Source organism: Equus caballus, chromosome 6 (genome assembly GCF_041296265.1).
Source record: "Equus caballus isolate H_3958 breed thoroughbred chromosome 6, TB-T2T, whole genome shotgun sequence".
Classification (NCBI taxonomy): Eukaryota; Metazoa; Chordata; class Mammalia; order Perissodactyla; family Equidae; genus Equus; species Equus caballus.
The window spans coordinates 8,598,812-8,618,209 of NC_091689.1; the positions used below are offsets into that span (position 1 = coordinate 8,598,812).

General features: G+C 52.5%; 1 protein-coding gene across 8 annotated transcripts in view; it reads right to left on the bottom strand.

Moving 5' to 3' along the window:
• CFAP65 (cilia and flagella associated protein 65) overlaps window positions 1-18,862 on the bottom strand; it is a 34,069-nt gene extending 15,207 nt beyond the window's left edge. For 3 of the 8 annotated variants that reach the window (XR_011439494.1, XR_011439492.1, XM_070269270.1), the window contains exons 1-19: window positions 18,754-18,847; window positions 17,887-17,932; window positions 16,911-16,961; window positions 16,369-16,598; window positions 14,282-14,466; window positions 10,944-11,046; window positions 10,263-10,429; window positions 9,867-10,066; window positions 9,437-9,582; window positions 8,704-8,926; window positions 8,062-8,327; window positions 7,425-7,625; window positions 6,865-7,224; window positions 5,249-5,386; window positions 3,576-3,821; window positions 2,813-3,037; window positions 1,707-1,865; window positions 1,329-1,479; window positions 788-916 (exon numbers count right to left, since the gene is read on the bottom strand). Coding sequence is in view for 5 of the 8 variants with exons in the window: in XM_070269270.1 (XP_070125371.1) it covers window positions 788-916; window positions 1,329-1,479; window positions 1,707-1,865; window positions 2,813-3,037; window positions 3,576-3,821; window positions 5,249-5,386; window positions 6,865-7,224; window positions 7,425-7,625; window positions 8,062-8,327; window positions 8,704-8,926; window positions 9,437-9,582; window positions 9,867-10,066; window positions 10,263-10,429; window positions 10,944-11,046; window positions 14,282-14,466; window positions 16,369-16,530 (3,061 nt within the window). In the remaining 3 variants the exon portion in view is untranslated. Of the gene's footprint in view, window positions 1-787; window positions 917-1,328; window positions 1,480-1,706; window positions 1,866-2,812; window positions 3,038-3,575; window positions 3,822-5,248; window positions 5,387-6,864; window positions 7,225-7,424; window positions 7,626-8,061; window positions 8,328-8,703; window positions 8,927-9,436; window positions 9,583-9,866; window positions 10,067-10,262; window positions 10,430-10,943; window positions 11,047-14,281; window positions 14,467-16,368; window positions 16,599-16,910; window positions 16,962-17,886; window positions 17,933-18,753 lie in introns of all 8 variants that reach the window. The other 5 variants (XR_011439493.1, XM_023642356.2, XM_070269272.1 and 2 more) reach the window with 4 other exon arrangements.
• Between the last annotated feature and the right edge of the window lie 536 nt (window positions 18,863-19,398).

Here is a 19,398-nt window from a genome sequence, read left to right on the forward strand (position 1 = left end):
CAATCATCACCACTACCTAGTTTTAGAACATTTTCATTACCCCAAAAGGAACCGGTGCCAAGTAGCTGTCATTCCCCATCACCCCTCCCCCACCCCTGGCAACTAGAAATCTACTTTCTGTCTCTGTGCATTTGCCTATTCTGGACGCGTCACATCAATGGAATCATATGCCATGTGGCTTTTTGGGACTGGCTTCTTTCGCCTGGTGTAACGTTCTCAAGGTTCATCCACGTGAGAGCATGTCTCACTACTTCACTCCTTCTTCTTGCCTGTGCGCCGTTAATATCCCCATTTTACAGATGTGGAAACTGAGGCACAGGGAGGTTAAACAACATGCTTAGATTACATGGCTAATCAGCACTGGGGCCAGGGTCCAAGCCCAGGCAGTCTGGCTGGACTCCACACTCTCAGCCACTCTTCTGTGCTGCCCTGGATTCCTCCCAGCTGGCCTCGGGGGGGCTGGTAATAACTCCATTTTACAGAGGAGAAGGGTGAGGCCCAGGGTATCTGAGGATTTGTCTAAGATCCCGCAGTAAATTAGCATAGCTCCAAGCTCTTCACATTGAGTCCTCCAGAGCTCAGGCACACACATACATGGACGCCCACAGACAGACGTGGGTAGTTGGAGGCACACACACCAGATACGCAAAGGCACACCCTGGCACACTTGCACTCATTCTGCCAGTGCTGCCTGGACCCTCAGCATCCTCCCACCTCAAGTCCTGCTCACACAGCCCTCCCCCTCTCCTCCCTGGCCCTGACTCTCCGTGACACATGGCCCAGGTACCTCTGTGGGAGAGGGGAGAGTAGCTGATGGTCCAGGAGTACTGGGACCGGTGTTTGGGACAGGCAGTCAGGCAGATGGTGTCCTGGGACCGGGGTGGCACGCTCCCCTCCATGCGGTCCAGCTGCAAAGCTGCTCAGGGATGACCCGGGTAGAGTAAAGGGCAGAGGAGGCCCTCAGTGAAAGCCAGAGCGGCCCGGCTTCTCCTCCTGCTCCTTCCCAGACACCCTCCCCTGGGCCAGAGAGCAGGCCCTGAGCCAGAAAATGGGGAGCAGAGTCCTCCTCCCAGACCCAGACAGAGGGGACCTGTCTCTGTGCCACTGGCACCTGCTAAGTCTTTTGCTTCACCCGTAGCCCCATTTACGGATGAGGAAGTTGAGGCTCAGAGAAGACAGTCACCCACCCAATGCCAAGCATCCAGAAAGCAGAAGCACCAAGTGCTCTGCCTGGCCCCAGACCATGGTATGGTCAACCAGTCTGAACCAGTGCCCCCTACGGCCCTCCTCCCCAGCCCCAGCCCCGGCCCTGGCCCAGGACTGTGTACCGAGGGGATCGTCGCCGACGACCTCGGGGCTGCCCTGCTCCAGGAAGAGGCGGTAGTAGAGGGTGCAGCTGCCCTCGTTCAGGAGCACCAGCAGCCTGGACTGCTTGCTGTTCACCAGCATGTTCCCGAAGTCCAGCTCCTTTTCCTTGGCCTGAGGGCCAGAATCAGCCAGCCTAGGCTGAGGGGCTCCCCCAGGACCATGCCGCCAGCTTTCCCACCCCTGGCCTCAGAGAATCCCCAGGAAGGGCAGGTGCAGAGGTGTGGAACAGAGGACCAGAGGGCTCCCATCCCCTGCCCTCTTGGAGTCAGGCACCCTGGGGCCTTCCCTCCCACCTGTGCCCTGGCCCCACCCCCACCCGCCAGGGCTCTCCCACTTACAGAGAGGCTGCTGGTGATGCCCATGCCCACCAGCCGGAGCATGTAGTGGGTGGTGGCAGGGGGCTTGGTGTTTGGGGGCAGGCCGGCTTCCCAGACCCACATCCCCACTTGGAACAGGTACTTGGTCTCCTCCAGAGGGCTGAAGGTCCACGTCAGTGTCTGGGGTCCCAGAGATTATCCCTGTATGGGGGTCTCTGGGAACCCCCCACCCGGGTTCCTGGCCATCTGAGGTCCCACTGCAGGATATCAAGCTATGGTGATTCTTTATGAGTGTCGGCGCTGTGCCAGGCACTTCACACATGTCACATATTATGTTATCTCCCTAAGCCCCTCAATCCTTTATCCCCACGAGGTAAGTGGTATTATTTTAGTGCCTCATTTTCTGATGAGAACCTGGACACTCAGAGAAGTGGGGTAACTTGCCCAAGGTCACACAGCTGGTGAGGGCCACCTGGTGGGAGCTCTCATGAACTGACTTCACATGAGGTGAGTTCAGATGAGGTGTGAACTCTCGTGACTGACTCCAGTCTGTGTACTCTCTCACCTCACTGATTACTATCCCTGGGTTCTAACAGACACCATGTCTTGGTGGTTCTTGGCCCAAATTTGGCCTCTCCAGCTAGTTTATAAGGCCCTAGACCGTATAGGGGTGGGGGTCTCCTAGTTTGGGTCCCAGCCCATGCCCCCTCTAGGCTGCTGCTGGGAGCTCTAGGAGTCCCCTTCCTTACTCCTTAATGATAGCCACCAATTTGGCCCCAAATCCAGCTGCTCCACACCACCTCCCAGCCGCCTCACAGCTGTGGGGACCGTGGATGGAGAGTGGACTCGCCCCTGGACACTGGCATCAGAAACCCTGTTCAAGTCCCAGCTCTGCGCCTCCTAATTTATAATCTTTATAAGTGGCATTTTCTTCTCTAAGTCTCAATTCTTCTTTGTAAACTGATGATGGTAACAATCGTACCTCCTCATAAGGAGGTGACTAGGATTGAATGGGAGGGTGCTCATGGTAAGCCTGGGCCCTGATAGGCAGGAGTAAGAGATGATGGCAATGGTGAGGATGACGGGGATCCTTCCCTCCGGCCCTCAGAGCGGGGCAGGGCACTCACGAGGCTCTCGTTGGGCTGGATGAGCCCCCTGGCGGGCTGGACGGCCAGCATCTTTCGGTGCTGCTGGGAGACCCTCCACTCAAACTCCAGGGGCAGACGCGAGGGGTTGCGGAAGGTGAAAAGGCTGGTGGAGGAGCAGCCCACCCAGGTGGGCTTGAAGAAGACGCTTCTGCAGGTGTCCAGCTTCAGCTGCAGTGGCTCCTCTCGGCTCTGCATGCTCACCTCCTGGGGCCAGAGGAGAGAGGGCAGTGCACTGACCTCACCCCACAGCCCTGGCTCCCCTTGACGTCCAGGAAGCCACAGGTGGGCAGCTTTTCCCCTTGGAGAGGGCAGGAAAAGGCCCTCTGCCAGCTGGGGCCTGGGCAGCTTCTGTCAAAGGCAGAGTAAGGAATGACTGACCCAGAAGATGGCTCTTGAAAAGAACTCAGGGACTGAGAGAAGATGTACAGACTACTTTGCGGGCCCTGGCCTGGCTCCAAACACCCTCTACAACCTGCAGATGCCAGTCTTTTGTTACCCTCACTCCTTCCTTGGGACCTCTGCACCCCTTTTCCAGTCCCAGATCCCCTGAGGTGGATGGGCAGGGCCCTGAGGGAGAGCTATTCACAAATGTGGCCAAGGGGTCTTTTCCCCGCTCTGCCACTTCCCGAAAGAGAAGCAGCCCTTGGTCACTGTAGGGCAGCTTCAGAGGCCAACCCCAGAACGTGGCTTTGAAAAGGAAAGCCCCAGACTGTGTCCCACTCCCAAGGACCCTGCCTCCTACCTTGAGATACTGGGGGCAAAAATTGAACTGCAAGTAGAATATATGCTGCTTCCAGGCGTTTCCTTTGGGGTAGGTGCAGATGAGGAAGATCTGGTGGGCCCCGGGGGCCACAAGGCCCGAGCTGGGCCGAAGGAAGATGTCTGAGCTGCTTTTGGGGGCCAGGTTGAAGGTCAGCAACATGGAACCTCTGTTGATCAGGAGCAGGCTGCGGTAGGAGGGTTCGCTGGCAGGCACTGCAGGAAATAGCTGGGGCACAAGAGAAGAGGGACTCATGCTCAGATCTACACCCCACCCCCAACACACACTCAGGGAAGTCTGTGTGGGCTTGGGTGGGGCCGTCTGCAAGGAGATCCAAGATGCCTCCACGCATCCCAGCCAAGGTCCTGGGAGCAGGGAATGATGGGAGGCCAAAGCCTGGCACCAAAAGATGCTTCTGTCGTCCAGAGACCTCCAGACAGCGAGACGAGGGGGCCCCAGGAAGTGGCCCCCGGAAAGTCAGCCTTCTGAGACCCTTCTCAAGGATAAGTAGAAGTTCTGTCATTTTAGGGTGCCCTCAAATCATCCTTGGGAGAACCCGCTTTCAGAGATCTTGGTCCAGAAGCTCTGGGGTAAGCAGCTCCTTCTAGATGATTCTCATGCAGGTGGCTTAGGGGAATCCCACTTTGAGAAAGAGAAAGCCCCACAATCCCAGCTTCCAAATGCTCCTTAAGCATCTAGGATGTGGCCAGTACCAGGCTAACAGCCAGGCAGACTATGAAACTCCAGGCCTGAAATCGCTGACCAGGGCGCCCCACCCATCCAGCACGTGCACTGTGTGAGGCTGCGGGGGAGCGATACGGGCCCAGAATGGGCTGGACCGCAGGAGAGGCCACAAACCACTGGGAGGAACTGGCCAAGGGAAAGGCACAGGGGATCGGTGAGGGGAACCCTAGGCGGTCAGGTCGGGCTTCGGGAAAGGGTGCCCCTGAGCTGAACCTCGTGGGTGGAGTAGGTTTAGGGCTGGAGGGCAGAAGTGCAGCTAGCGGGGGGAGCAAGATCACCCCCAAGCACACTGTCCAAAAGTGGCACATCCCCAGGAACACGAGCTAAAGGGGTAGTAAAGATGGATGAAAAGCTTGACAGTGGTACCGGAAGCTGGGAAGAGGCACCAAGGGAGAAACCAGAATTGGAACTTGGCCTTCTGGCTCCAGGATCAGAGCTTTAAGCCCTAGGTCATCCTGCTGCTCGGGTCAGACAGGGCCACCAGCAGCCCTCCAGAGAAGCCTGGGAATTACGACTCCCTGAGGAAGGGGCTAAACCAAGGGGCTGGCTCCCTGACCCCCAAGGCCTGGGTGGTCCCCCAGGACAGGGGCTCATGGCATGCGTGGTCACATCCCTAGGGCCTAGTCTAGAACTTGGGGCACAGCAGGTGCCCAGTAAACAGGACAAATGAAGGAACTGGAGAGTTTTAAACCTCAGTGTGAGAGGATGGAGAGTATTTCAGACGGAGCAAGGAGCAGCCAGAGTCTTCCACTGGCCCAGAGGCCCGGGGCTGGCAGTGGGGAGACTGGGACCGCCGGGGAGGGTGCTGGGATGTGTTTCTGAGGCCATCAGAGAGGGGAGAGGGGTCTGCAGCCCAGGAAGAAGACAGGCTCCCCTGTCTCACCTCCCACTGCTGCTGGGGCCACGCTCACCTTGGGGGCGTCCAGGGAACACTGGGGGATGTGGTGCTCCAAGGCGGTGCAGTAGCTGTGGCCTCGAGCCCGGAGTGTCAGGCACCAGGACGGGCACACGGTGCAGTCCTCTTCGATATTATTGTAGCTTTGTAGGACCTGCGGGGGGGCCAGACCCATGGATGAGTTCAGGGTCCTGTGTCCAACCGCATGGGGCCTCCCAGCTTGCCCCCCTGTACTGCAGGAGTCCTGCACTGGGCACAGAGGGGAGGGGCTCCCTGGGAAGACGATGTGGAGAACAAGTCATCACAGCCCAACACTGAGCTCCTGGCAAACATGCTCCCTAATCCTCACGACAGCTAGGACGAGGCTGGGGCTGGGCTGTGAAAGCCACATTCATCCAGCAGGAATGCGCCTGGAGAAGCGCTGGCCAATAGAAACAGAAGGCGAGCCGCAAGTGCAAGCCGCAGACGTAAATTTTAAATGTTCCCGTAGCCACATTAACAAAGGGAAACATGTGAAATTAATTTCAATAATACATTTTATTTAACCCATTAGATCCAAAATCTCATCATTTCAACATCTAATCAATATACACATGATGCATGGATATTTACATGCTTTTCGTGCGTAGTCGTGGAAATCCAGTGTCACTTAGGTTCACAGCACATCTCAGTTTGGATTAGCCAGACTTAACGTGCTCACAAGCCACATGTGGCTGGTGGCCGCCTTATGGACAGCACAGGGCTAGAGCCTGTAGCCTGAAAATCTGAGGGGCTGAGCCTCAGCCAAGTCAGGGGTCCACAGCCTTATTCCCACAAACCTTCACATTCCTCTACTGCCAAGGTATTGGAATGCAGGCAATGAAAGACTCAGCTTTGGAAAGACTTCTCAAAAGTTTGGATGTGACCCCAAGTTTATAGACGAAAAGACCAGGGCTCAGAGACCTTAAGGGACTTGCCCTAGGTCACACAGCTGGTGAGGGGCTCTGATCTTGACTACACCGCTCTACTCCTCTCGGCCCCAGGACCCTGGCCACTGGGAAAGAACGGCAGGGTGGGCAGAGCCGAGAAGGGAGAGAAGGAGGAGGACTGACAGATGAGGAGGGAGTGACTTGTGTCTGCAACTATGAGGCTGGGCTGGAGACAGCATGTGCTTGAGCTCCCTGGCCACAGGAAGTTGTACCAGAAGCCCTTCCCCACACATGTTTAATTACCGGCGCTCCTGACTCTGTCCCCCGGGCTCTGGATCCTACCCATGGCTCTAAAAGAGCGACCACTTTCTACTGCAAGGACTAAGAAAAGCCAGGAATCCCCCTAGCCAGGAGCCCCAGGGAGCTACTCCCTGTGCACCAAATTTTCCCAAAAGGCTTGACCCCATCTGAGTCCTCCCTCTGAAGGGTGTGGGAGGCCACATATGAATGAGACATAATCAGACAGGCCAAGAAGTGCCTTAGCCAAAGCAGGCCATGAGCCTGGGAGAAGGCAAACCAGTAAGGCTGCTGTCTAGCCAAGGAGAAGAGCCTGGCAGAGGAGGCATCCGACTGCAGCCATCTGCCACCCCCTCCAACCCCACCCTGCCATTCAGGCTCCAGGGCAGGGACCCCACCTTCCCCCATCTCGTTTGCCTGCACACACCTTATAGATAGCGAAGGCTTCTAGCTCCACGGCGTAGAGGGTGTTGGGGTAAGGTGGCTGGAAGTGCAGGCGCATGGCCGTGGACTTGAGCGGGGGCACATCACAGGTGTTTGGGGTCACCCAGAAGGGGCAGTCAGATCTGTGCGTCCAGACCACGGTGATCTTGCCTTTGGTGTGGTTCACCAGGCACAGGGGGACAGGGCTGGGGTCCTTGGGCCCGGGACAGGCACCAAAATCCACCTCAATAGGCTCTATGCTGACGGGCGGGGGGAAGATGGCCATGTCGTTGGTGCCGTCGAAGAAGTACTCAGTCATGGGGGGGATAAAGGGATACTGCAGGGCTGGCATGTCCTCCAGGTCCTGTGTGGGAGAGACCAATTGCTATTCCCCCTGCCACTGCCCTTTATCTGTGCGCTCCCTTCTGGAAAAGGCTACAAGAGCGCCACACAAGTCACTCCAACTACTAATGGAGGCACGGGACTGCCCAAGAATTGCTAGAGAAGAAAGCATGCACGTGAGGAGGGTCGTCCTCCCCCGGGGGCCCAGAGAGGTCACCATACCTCAGTGGGAATCATGAGGGCCCCGTTCCTATCTTGCTCCAGCTTCTTCTCCCTCAGCATGATGCCCAGGATGTCAGGAGGGTAGAGGGTCAGCCCTCGTACCAGGTGTGTGCGATACCAACTGAGGTGCTGAGGCCTGAGGATGGCCGGCTTGGTGCTGTCTGAGTGGCAGGTCCCGATCAGGTCCAGGAACAGCGGGTCCTGTGATATTTGTTTGTGTGGGGCTAGATTTTAGCCTCCGCTTACCACCTTGGCCAGGCACCAGCTGGTCGGGGCACCATTTGTATCACCTTGCCCAGGGCCCTGGGTTGGGGTCCTCTCTGCCCTGCACATGCTGTGTGGGGTGAGATCCAATCCTCCCTGTTCCTGGCCCAGCAGCAGCAGAAAAGTCCCTGGCCTGGCAGCAGTCAGGCAAGATGGACATATCTACCTGGCTCAGAGAGGGTTTCATGTGCCCTGGCCGTGCTCTGGCTCCAAAAGCCGGGCTGGGGCCCTGGAGGCGACGACCCAAGCAGACAGCCCCAGAAGTTCCAGAATATAAAGGAGTGAGCACCAACCCTTGTCTTTATCATTAGGCCTCAGATGGGCCCCTCCAGCTCCCAGGGGAGCCCCTCCTCCCCTCTCCCCCACCACTTACTTGGTGGTGGATGAGACAGGCCACCCGCCGGAAGTAGATGATGGGGTGAGCGGGCTGGAAGGTACAGTGCAGGGTCATGCGGGCCTTGCCCACCAGGGTCCCAAAAGTAGGTCTGATGCTGAAGACGCTCTCCTGGCAGTCAATGGCAAACTGGAAGTGGGCCGTGCAGTCTGACTTGTTCTCAATCCACAGGGACTGCTCCGAGCGCTCCCTGAGGTTGACCCAGCTGAAGTTGACACAGTAGTGCTGCAGGGACACGGCAGGACCTGGGCATAGGGGATGGGGTCCCTGTGAGTGGGCCCTGCTACCTCGGTGGGGCTGGGGCACCAGCCTCCTCAAGGACGTCTCAGAAAGGGTCCCACTCATTGGAGGTGGTGCTGCCTAGAGACAGGAGGCCAGGCTGGAAAGGCCAAGAGCCCCAGTAGCCTGAGCAGAGCTCCAGCACCACGAAGAGGTGAGGGCAACACTATCTCCAGGTGTCCATGACTGATTCCTCACTGAGCCCACCAGGGGGCAGCAGACACCCAGGCTGAAGGGCAAGGAGGCATCCGGCTCTTAGGAGCAGATAAGGAGCACTTCCCACCCTAAGTGTGGGCTGCTCCTGTCCCCACGGGGACTGCTGTGTCCCGGGGTTGCCAGTACCTCTACAGAAACCAACGACTTTGAGCAGGGTTTGGGAGGCACAGCCAGAGGGCATGATGGACAAGTAGTCCATAGTTCTGACGTCCAAGGTCTCAGGGTGGAAGAACACCGACACGCATTTCTTCTCTCCTGGGGGCACGATGCCATGGGCCGTGGGGCACGAGAAAGCCTGGTCTTTGGCCAGCATGTCTGGGGCCATTTCGATCCTGAAGGGGGCGCTCACCTGTGGGGCCAGGTCGGGGCAGGAAGGGTCTGTCACAGGGTAAGGCAGTCTGTCATTACCAAGGTGCTCAGCTGAGGGAGTGAGGGCAGCTGGTGTCCAGCCTGCACCCTACTTGTCAGCTTTGCGCGTGGGGCGAAGCCACCTCCATCAGGAGAAAGCAAGGGGCCAAGCTGTGTGCCCTGCACTGGGACCACCCAGATGGGGCACCGTTTTCTTTTCCCAAAGGTACCATAAAGGCTGGCTGGGGTCCTGGAGTCAGGACAACCTTAGGGCTGCTCTTGGGGTTGCTCTGTGGGGTCAAAGGATACCCCAGCCCAGCTTCTAGCTGAGGGGACAGGGGGACAGCTGTTGACACGTGTGTGCATCATCAGACATAGGTTATGGGAGGCATGGGGCCAGAGGTATGGAGAGAAAGGGGACATGCTGTAAAGGGGGTGAGTTTTCAGACCACCCAGCCCCGTGGTCCTTGAGTCCTGCCCTCTACGCCCCCCACATACACAGGATGCATACCACTGATGGGTTATACAGCTTGATCTGCCTCTCAGCGGTGCAGCCCACAGCAACGGAGCCAAAATGCAGCACCTTCTGGAAGCCCTCAACATCCTGGTCTTCTGGTCGCTTCTGCTTTATGCTCACTAGTAGTTGGGCGCATTTGGCTGTGGCAGAGATGGGGGCTCTTGGGGAGAAACCCACTAAGGCCTCTGTGACCCCAGCTGAACAGCCCCTTGAAGAAGGCAGGTGTCCCCAAGAAAACACAGATCTGTGACACCAAAGAGGGCAAAGAAAAAGCCAAGCCTGCAGGGCTGGAGGGAGGGTGGGAGGCTGGTGGAGGTCCCACGGGTGCCAGGACGGGAGGTGGGGAAGGGGGCACACTGAGGCTTTGAGACCCAGGGAGGTGCGGCAGGTGGGCTCTGGGGACAGGTGAGAGGTCGGGCCTCACCCACAGCCTGCAGCTGGATGCTGCTCTTCTGCTTGCTGCCCTCCCCATACCAGCACGTGGCTTCAGCTTCATAGATGATAGCCATAAGGGGCTGAATGGTCACCTTGATCTGGGAGGCCTGGCCTGGCTCCAGCAGCCCCGTGGCAGGCAGCATCTGGAACGGGCTGGGGACCTCCCAGGTGAAGAAAGTGGGCAGGTCCCTGCATGGTGGTGGAGGTCAGAACTATGGGGCTCATTCTGACCACTGCCCCTGCTTTAGAAAGACTGAGATGCTGGGCAGCTCCCTCTCCTCCCCCATCATCTTCCCCCACCAGACGTGCCAGTCTCTCCTGCTCCCAGGATCCCTCCTCATGGTTCCTTCTGTCCCCACCTCTAAGCCTCAGCCACTCCCCTCACCCCACATTGTCCAGGCAGAACCAGGCCTCGGCTGTGTCCCCCACAGCACACATGGGCAACTGCAGAGACGGTGGGCAGATCAGATTGTGGCAAGGCAAGGTGGCTCTCAGGTCCACACAGAACATCCCCTCTGCTTTCTCAAACCACAGCTGGTCCATGTACTCCTTCTGCAGTACAGGGGGCCGGGGGGCAGAGGCAGTTGCTGATCAGTGGTAACTGGGTGGTACTCAGAGACCACATACCCCACCCCAGCCCTTGGCCATCCCCCCAACATAACCCCTGAGGGGTGGGCTGGGCCATGGCCTTCCATCTTGGTCTCTGAGGAGAGGGCAGGTTACCGGTGCTCCAACACTGTCTTGGTCTCAGAGATATGGGGCCTCTTTTGCGAGGAACAAAGTATTTGGGGGAATGTTTTGAGAGTAGAGAGAGGCCAAAGAACCTAGGGCTTTCTGATGGCCAATTCAGTTGCACAGCCATTACCCCCCAACATCCAACTGGGAACCACTCCAAGTCTAGTGACTTTAGGATCTGAGCCCCTCCAAGGCTTCCCAAGCTGGCGTTTTTGCTCCAGCTGGCAGGACGTGTGTGTGGGGAGCTCCTTGCTGCTCTGCCCTGCCTCCTGTTCCAAGGTCACTGTGCCTGTGTCCCTCCCTACCCTCTGCTCGCCATGGTGGACCTCACCTCCTCCAGAGGCCGGAAGATGATGGGGAGCGTGAGGGTTATGCCCGGGCTCAGGAAGATGGGCTGAGGGATGACCGTGAAGAAGAACTTGGTCTTGGGGGGCCTGCAGGAGAGAGGGCATAAGCAGTTCAGAATCGGGGCTCAGAAAATGGAACGGGGAGAAAGATTAGGGAAGAACCAGAAAGCTGAGAGCGCTGAGTTCTTGGCACCGTGGAGGGGGAAACATGGAGCTTCTGTCCCGGGAGGACCTGTCTCCCTCATCCTATAACTTTTCGCACAGACCTTCGCTCCAGGATGGCGGAACACTGAACTAAAAGGCGCAGGGGTGAGGAAGCAGCATTGGTACCTCTGGGGCATGTCGGGGTTGATGGGGATGGGAATGGGGAAGGCGGCCCTGATGTAACCTAATGCCTGAGAGCTTAGCTGGGGGAAACCAAGGCTGAGAACAGAGGTGCTGGGGCTGCCTTTCCAAGCAGAGACCTCGGGAGAGCTGCAGAGCTCCAGGGTGGGTCAAAACTACAGATCCTGCAGACTTCAAATATATTAATAAGACCATATTGCCGACAACTCTATACCAATAAATGTTAAAGTTCAGATGAAATAAACACGTTTCTAGAAAAATAAAACTTTCCAAAACTGACTCAAGAATTATACAATAAATTTTACGGCCTCCCCACCTAAAATCATCAAAGAAATAGAATAAGTAGTCAAAAATCTTCCCCCCCGGCACCCGCCGCCAAAAAAAACCCACTAGGCCAGGTGGCTTCACAGCAAGTCCTACCAAGAATGTGATAAAAAATAATTCCAGCATTATCTTCCCGACAATAAAAAATGAGGGACCACTCCCCAACATGTTCTGTGTGAATCCATCATAACGTTGTTACCAAATCCTGACAGAGGCAGAAGAAGAAACAAAAATTACAGGCCAATCTTGCCCATAAGCGAAATATTGGCAAAAAAAATTTAGCAAAAAAGAAATAATGCTCAATCATGCCCAAGTTGGGCTTATTCTAGGAATGTACAGTTAGTTTAACATAGAAAATCAATTAACACGATCCACCACATTAAAAAATTGAGAGAAAAAGTCAAATGATCATCTCAACAAAGAAAAATATTAGATAAACTTCAACACGTTTATGAGAAAACCTCCCAGCAACCTAGGAATAGAAGGGAATTTCTTTAACCTGATAAAGTCTAAAAAGACAAAACGGAACAAAACAACTACAGGAAACACCCAAATTAATGGTGAAATGTTGGAATCTTCCACTTTGAGATCATGAACAAAACAAGGATGGTTTCTATAACCACTTCTGTTCAATGGCAAGCAAAGACCAAGAGAGAAAAGGCATAAGATTGGAAAGAAAGAAAGAAAAATGCCATTTCCATATAAAATATGAGTGTGCACACAGAAAAAAAGGATTGACAACAAATTATTAGAATTAATGTGAGGATTTATCAAGGTTGCTGGACATGACAAGGCTCTGTACAAAACATCCATTTAAAAAATGACTTTCTGAAAATCTAGGAACATGCAGAAAATGAAACAACTCTAAAAGATATTGTATACAACATCGCCAAAAATATAAATGCTTGGGAATAAAGCTAACTAAAGATGTGCGAGAGATCTACAAAGAAAATTTTCCACTTTACTGAGAGAGACATGAAGAAATGTAAATACATATAAACATATATCATGTTCACTAATTGAAAGACTGTTTGTAATGATGTCAATTTTCCCTAAATTGATCTATAGGTTCAATTAAATCCCAGTCAAAATCTGAAAAAGTTTTTTATGTGTAAGCTGATTTGAAGATTTGTATGCAAGTTCAAAGGGCCAAGACGATCCTGAATAAGAGTGAAGTTGGGGGACTTATACTACCAGGGATCAAGATTTACTATAAGCTCTAATAATTAATTCAGGATGATATTAGCTCAGGGAGAGATAAGTAGATCAAGAGAAGAAAACAGAGAGCTCAGAAATGGCCCCAAACATATATGGACACTTGACATACATCAGTGGTGGGGAGATCACCAGGGAAAGCATGAAGTTTTCAATAAATGGTGTTGGGACAATTAGACATTAGGTTGAGGAAAAAATGTCATTGGATCCTTACTTCAAACCATTCATAAAAATCAATTCCACATAGACAAAAAACAAATATGAAAGGAAAATTATTAAGTTTTTAGAAGAAACTACAGAAGAATATCTTCATGACTCAGGGGAGGGGTAGAGAAGGACTTCTTAAGCAAGACACGAGAAATTTTTGACCACAAAAGAAAAAGATCAATACATTTGATTCCTTTGAAATTAAGAAATTCTTTTCCAAAAGACCTATCAAGAGAGGAAAGACAAGCTACAGGGTGGGAGAAGATATTTACAACACATAACTGACATGGATTAGTATCCACAATAAGAACCTCTACTTAAAAAAAAAAAAGGTAATCTAGCAGAAAAATGGGGACAGATTTGAGCAGGAATTTCAAAACGAAATGATCAATAACATGAAAAGACATCCAACTGTATTAGTAATCAGGGAAATGCAAATTAAAACCACAACAAATTATCATTATTGGCAAAAATTTTAAATCTTGTATGGAAATGCATACATGGCTGGTGGGAATGTAAATGGATACAAGTATTTTGGAAAATAGTTTGGCTTTATCTACACTAAGCAAATATGTACATGTTCTAAGTCACAGCAATTCTACTCCTGTGTATCAACCCTGGAAAAACTCTTGTACCTGCACAATGGGAGATGCACACAGGATGGTTGATAACAGTCCCAAACTGGAAACAACCCAAACATCCCTCAACAGAAGAATGAATGAGTACATTATAATACAAGCATATGTTGGAATATTATACTGCAGTGAAAAAGGATGAACTATAGCTGCACACGGATGAGTCTTACAAACATAATTGAGCAAAATAAAAGAATGACAAACGTATACCATATTATTCCACTTATATAAAGTTCGTAAGAAGGTAAAATTAAACTATGTCATTTAGAGGTGCTAACATAGGTGGTCAATCCAATTGAGAAAAGCAAGGACATCATTATCATGAAAGTCAGGATAGTAGTGACCTTTATGGGTAGGGAAGGTGTTGCAATAGGGGAGGGGCGCATAACGGGAGAAGGTGAGCTTCAGACATTCTAATTTTTCCATTATTTAATCTGGTCACATGGGTTCCACTTTCAATAATTATCCAAACCATACATGTCTTATACACTCTTCTGGTTTTATACTCCATTTTAAAAGTCCTTTTTTTTTAAAGAGTGCCTGCTTTGGGGGCTCAAGGGCTCAGGGGCTGGGTCTCTCACCCTTCATACTGGTACCTGTACTTCATCTTCTGGATTTGCAAGGATAGATTTTTCAGAACCAGGTTCTTGGTGGTCTCCTTCCCAAGCTCCCAGCCTTTCCACTCCAGCTCCTCAGCCACCTCAATGCCCCAGACGACCCTCTTCCTCACTTTGTCCTGCTTCTTTGGGAAACATATCTGAGTGTCCATGTCACTGGTGGGCTGCTCAGTTGGCAGGGAGAAGGGGGAGAAGAAAGAACGCATTAGCGAGGGGACAAAGGTCTCCCCACCTCCAGAAAGTAAGGAATTACACCACCCATCGCCCCTGGGGGACGGCCTGGAGAGAGAAGGTGAGGAGCAGGCAGGCTCTGGAGTTGGACATTACCTCTTCCAAAAACCATTCACTGGAATGGTTTTCCAACTAAATTTCCTGCGACCCTGCCCCTGAAGCCTTCCCTGGGCCACCCCATCTGGCCATTCCATCTGGCACACTTAGCAATCTTAGCCGGCCTGCTCTGCTCCTCAGTGCACCCTCAGGGACCACTCCCCTCAGGGGCTGCCTCCTCCTCCTTTTCCTCTTTGTCCTATCCCTTCACTACATAACACCCCCCAGCTGGAGCACTCTATCCCAGGTGCTTTTCCAGATACATGGATACGCCGCCATTTGGTCTCCCATCCCTCATCTGGCTGGTGGAGCAGAGGAAGGAGCCAATTCACCTACAACCAACCCCACCTCATGCCCTGACTTTGGGGCCATTCTAGGCACTGCTCCTGATGATGCTGGAAGTGCAATGTACCAATGCTTCCCGGCTATAATGGAACATCCTTTTGTGGGCTGATCCCTAACTGTTCTCTATCTGAGGAGAGGGGGTGGATGGAGATCCCTGGGGCAGCAAGGTGAACACAGGAGGAGGAACCAGGTGGCTCTTCCTACCACAGTCATTGCTGTGAATGCTCAACTCACTGCCATTTTATTTTATTTTTGACCAACTATCACTTTTATATTGTTATATAACATAAGGCCATATTCAGCTGTTCAACAAATATTTGTGGACTACCTATTATGTGCCAGACACCGTGCAAGGTGCCAGGACTACAATAGTGAACAAGGCTGACAAATCCCTTCTCCCTCTGAGCTCACACTCTCAGTTTCAATATTTACAGTGTCAGATGGCCAACATAGTATTTGATTTGCTTATGGAGAAAGGGTGACATGGGTGAGCCAGGTAATTTATTATAAATATCAGTTGGTGCATCAGTCAGGTCCAACCAGGAAAACAGAAGCCATTCTGGGTTTTCAACAAGGAATTTAATGCACAACCAGGGGAGAGTGAAGTAACCCCAAACTTAGAAACATCAAATAGCTGCCACCACATCTAGGTTAGGGGAGATGAGGGTTCTCAGAGCCCAGAGGCCTGTCTGGTGGAGATTGGAGGCACCGGGAGATGCAGCTGCTGACAGAAACACTGTCAAAAGCAAAGAAGGAGACAGAGAAATACCCCGGCTCCTCCCTTCCTCCCACCTTCCAATCTCCTGCCAGCTGACAGCAGAGCAGGGAAGGGCCGTGCGTGAATCTGAGAGCAAAGAGGCCCGAAATGGCACGGATGGAAGGGTGAGACGGTCCACAGGGAGGCGAATGCAACCACCCTCGCCTCTAAGGAGACATGAGGATCTTCACACAACACAGACATGCGCTGCACCAAACACAAAGTCGTACCCCACAATCACACCCCAGACAGTCAGGCACCACCCCCCCCACCCCCCGCAAGCCCTGCAGAGCCACTGAGAGAGAACCCCCAGGGCTGCAAAAAGGAAGCAACAACCATGCATTGGTCAAACATAAAGTCCTAGTGGTCAAGGTCAGAAGAGCTTCTGAAGGAAGAGAGAACTCCCGGCCACTCCATTAGTCTCCGACTCACACCGCCCTTGAGTTCTCCTCCCACCTCGGTCACCACCACTGCTACCACCGCTCTGGTCAGCTTGGTGCTCTATCTATGCAGGGTTTAGTGCTGGGGTGTAGACAGGAGAGTCCGGTCCTCTCAGATTTCTACCCACCTGCCCTGCCACCCACCCCTCACCCTGACCCTGCTGCACCCTGTTCCACCACCCTGGACACATCCTCACCCGGACACTGACGGTGCTGCTGCAGGCACTCATGGCCACACTGCTGCCAACAATGGTAGGAACGGCTATCGTGCTGGTACTTTGGCATGATCCAGAGTTCATGGTATAGTCCCCGCTGCCCCTAGTCCTCTTGAGGGGGCTTGGGGCTGCCTGGAAGAGCATCGGGCACCTGGAACACAACTCCAAGGGGAGTACTCCTCTGGCTACCAGGAGTTCCTGCCAGTTTGGAGCTGGGAAGAGACCAGAGGGGAGACAGGAGGGACATGAAGAAGAGAGGCTGATGGAGTAGACTCTCCATGGCCATCATTATCACGGAGGAGTGCCTGCTTCGGAGTTCTGGCAACAGGTATGAGGTGGCACCATGAGGAACAAGCCTGGATACAAGATCCACGGCTTTGCTCAGGAGCCTAGAGACTCAGCATTCAGGAAAGGCACTTAGAGGAGGGACTTGGGGACAAGGCCCATGCGGCCAGGCCCTCCACAGCCACACTTGGCATTTCTCACCAGGCCCCCAGTGAGTGCTACTGAAGCATATGCATTACCTCTATCTGGCTTTTACTCTCTATTTGTTTCCTCTGAACATGTCTTGCCTTCTGTGAGAAGAAGAATAAGGGGCGAAGAAGAGGCAAATGAGACTGGAGGGCTCTTAGTCTTCTGGGTTTCCTCTAACTGTATGCAATGTATAGTTGAGGTTTAAAGGAAACATTCACTGAAATAATGACTCAATCCAAGAACAAATGAATCACCCTCTAAAGCAGAGGGATCCATGGACGGACTGCAGCTGAAAATCATATGCAAATATATATGCAAATGTTATAGGCAAATTATATGCAAAATGTCATGTGTATGGATATGTACTCTTTTCCAGGGAGAGCATCCACAGCTTTCACCAAATGCTCAAAAGGGTGCCTGGCCCTGCCCTAGGGGGACACACCAATGTCCCAAACTGACTCTGGCTCCATCTCCTCAAATCCTCTCTTCCTTTAGCAGACACCCAGGGGTGGCTACCATATTGGACAGCATCAATACCTTTTTGAACATACGTATATTTTTCAGACTACTCAGTACCCTTCTCCACCGAATAACAATCTCAAAAATAAGTAATTTCTACTGACGTTTACCGCGAACTTATCATGGGCCAGGCAGTGTTGTAAGGCCTTCACATGTATTTTAGTCCTTACAGCAGTTTAGGATTAGATGCGAATTGCCTTTTATTTGGCTTAAAATGAACTCTTTTCAAATTTTGGAGTCAGCGCCTTATTATAACACATTATGCTTTAGCAAACAATTTTATGGTCACTCTTTAGAAATTTACACATGTCCACCACGCACTCTCCCGTCCCTTCCCCACATCCATCTAGAGCAAAAGATTCTGTTGATTCCGTTTTTCCTAATTGGCAACATCTCCAAAGCTTCTGAAGGGGACTATCTTAGATCCACTCATTCAGTAATTCATTCATTCACAAACAATTTCCTGAGTTCCTGTTAGGCACCGGACAAGACAGACAAGGCCCCTACCTTCAACTGTGAAGTGTACGTTCAGGTGGAATCAAATAAATGCAAGCTGGGGAGACAGGGAGGAGGGTCCCATTACTTGTCTGTTACTGATTGGCTCTGGAGTCCTGCCCGTGACCTCAGGGGATTCTACAGACAGCCCCTGCCCCAGGGCCCTGAAACAGTCTCCCATCAACATGTGAAAAGTCCCGGCGAGTGCATAGAAGAGATGAGAGATGATGGGGTAGAAAGCTGGTCCAGATTAGGTCTTAGGGCTCAGGGGAGGGAACGCTGACCCCGGAGCAAGGGAAGCTGGCTTCCAGCAGCTGCTCAGATTTGTTTGAGATGGGCACGTCTCTCTAAAACGCTGAGCCTCAGGCCCTTTGCCTGTGAAATGAGAGTTACCCTGCCTATTTCACCAAGCTGAGGTGAAGATCAGTTGAAATAAGGGACTTGAAAAAGCCCTAGACAAACCTATGTTACTATAATTACCAATCATACCTCCCACACCAGCCTGCACTACTCTTCCAAAAGACTCCCCCTTCTGGAATTATCGTGAAGACACCGGGCAAGGAACTGGTGCTTTTTAATCCAATTTTCTAATCTCGAGGACTTGAGAAAAATATTTCATCAGCATCCTTTATTTGCCTAATTTCCAACCTAAAACTTCCCAAGATGACCATGGAAAAAGTGGCAGGTCCTCGTGGAAAGTCGAGGGAGGAAGAAATGGGTAAAATGAAGAGAAAAAATAGACTTAGAGCTGTTTCTCCTTTCTCTTCAGAATCGCCGGTATGATTGATCTCGCCCAAGTCTCAGTCCCACGAGGCTCTCTGAAGGACATGGGGGGTCCCCTGGCCACCTCCCGAGGGGGTGGTCTCCCGGGAAGGATACCTTCCCCGGCCACTCGCGCCGCTCCCTGGGTCCCTGGGATCAACGCTCAGAACTCACACCGCCGCCATGTTGTCGTCTCCATAGATACAGGACGCGCAGGGCCGGCGTCCCCTGGTATCCCAGGGCAACGACGGCAACCCGAAGGAGTCACGATTCATAGAAGGCGAAAGCGCCGCCCAACTTTAATCTTTACCCTCAATTTTTATTTCCCGCCTTTACCTGCTAGTAGTAACTGGACTTCGGTCAGTCGCAGCATCGTATGTATAGTCTCCCAGTCCCCTAGCATGGTACATATAGTCTCTTGTCGTGACGTCCCCTCAATCGTGACTTTAGTTGACGACCTGGACTGGGCACCTGAGTGAGTCGATCCTGTTCCTTCCCGACATGCTTTGGTGACACAGGATCAGAATCTCAACCGGAGCTTCATTCTGTGATTGCAGTTGTTAACGTAAAAGCAGCCCGTACTTATTTCTTATCTGCATATTGCTTTGCAAATAGATTCCTTTTGCTGATGGGAGAGAATGCGTCCTTGGAGTTTTTTCCAGCATTTCCTCCTGCCCAACACAAAGCTAACTCTTTAGGGACCTGAGGCAAACGTGTGAAGAAGGCATTGCTGTACATAATGTGGATTTGGGGGAGCCCGTT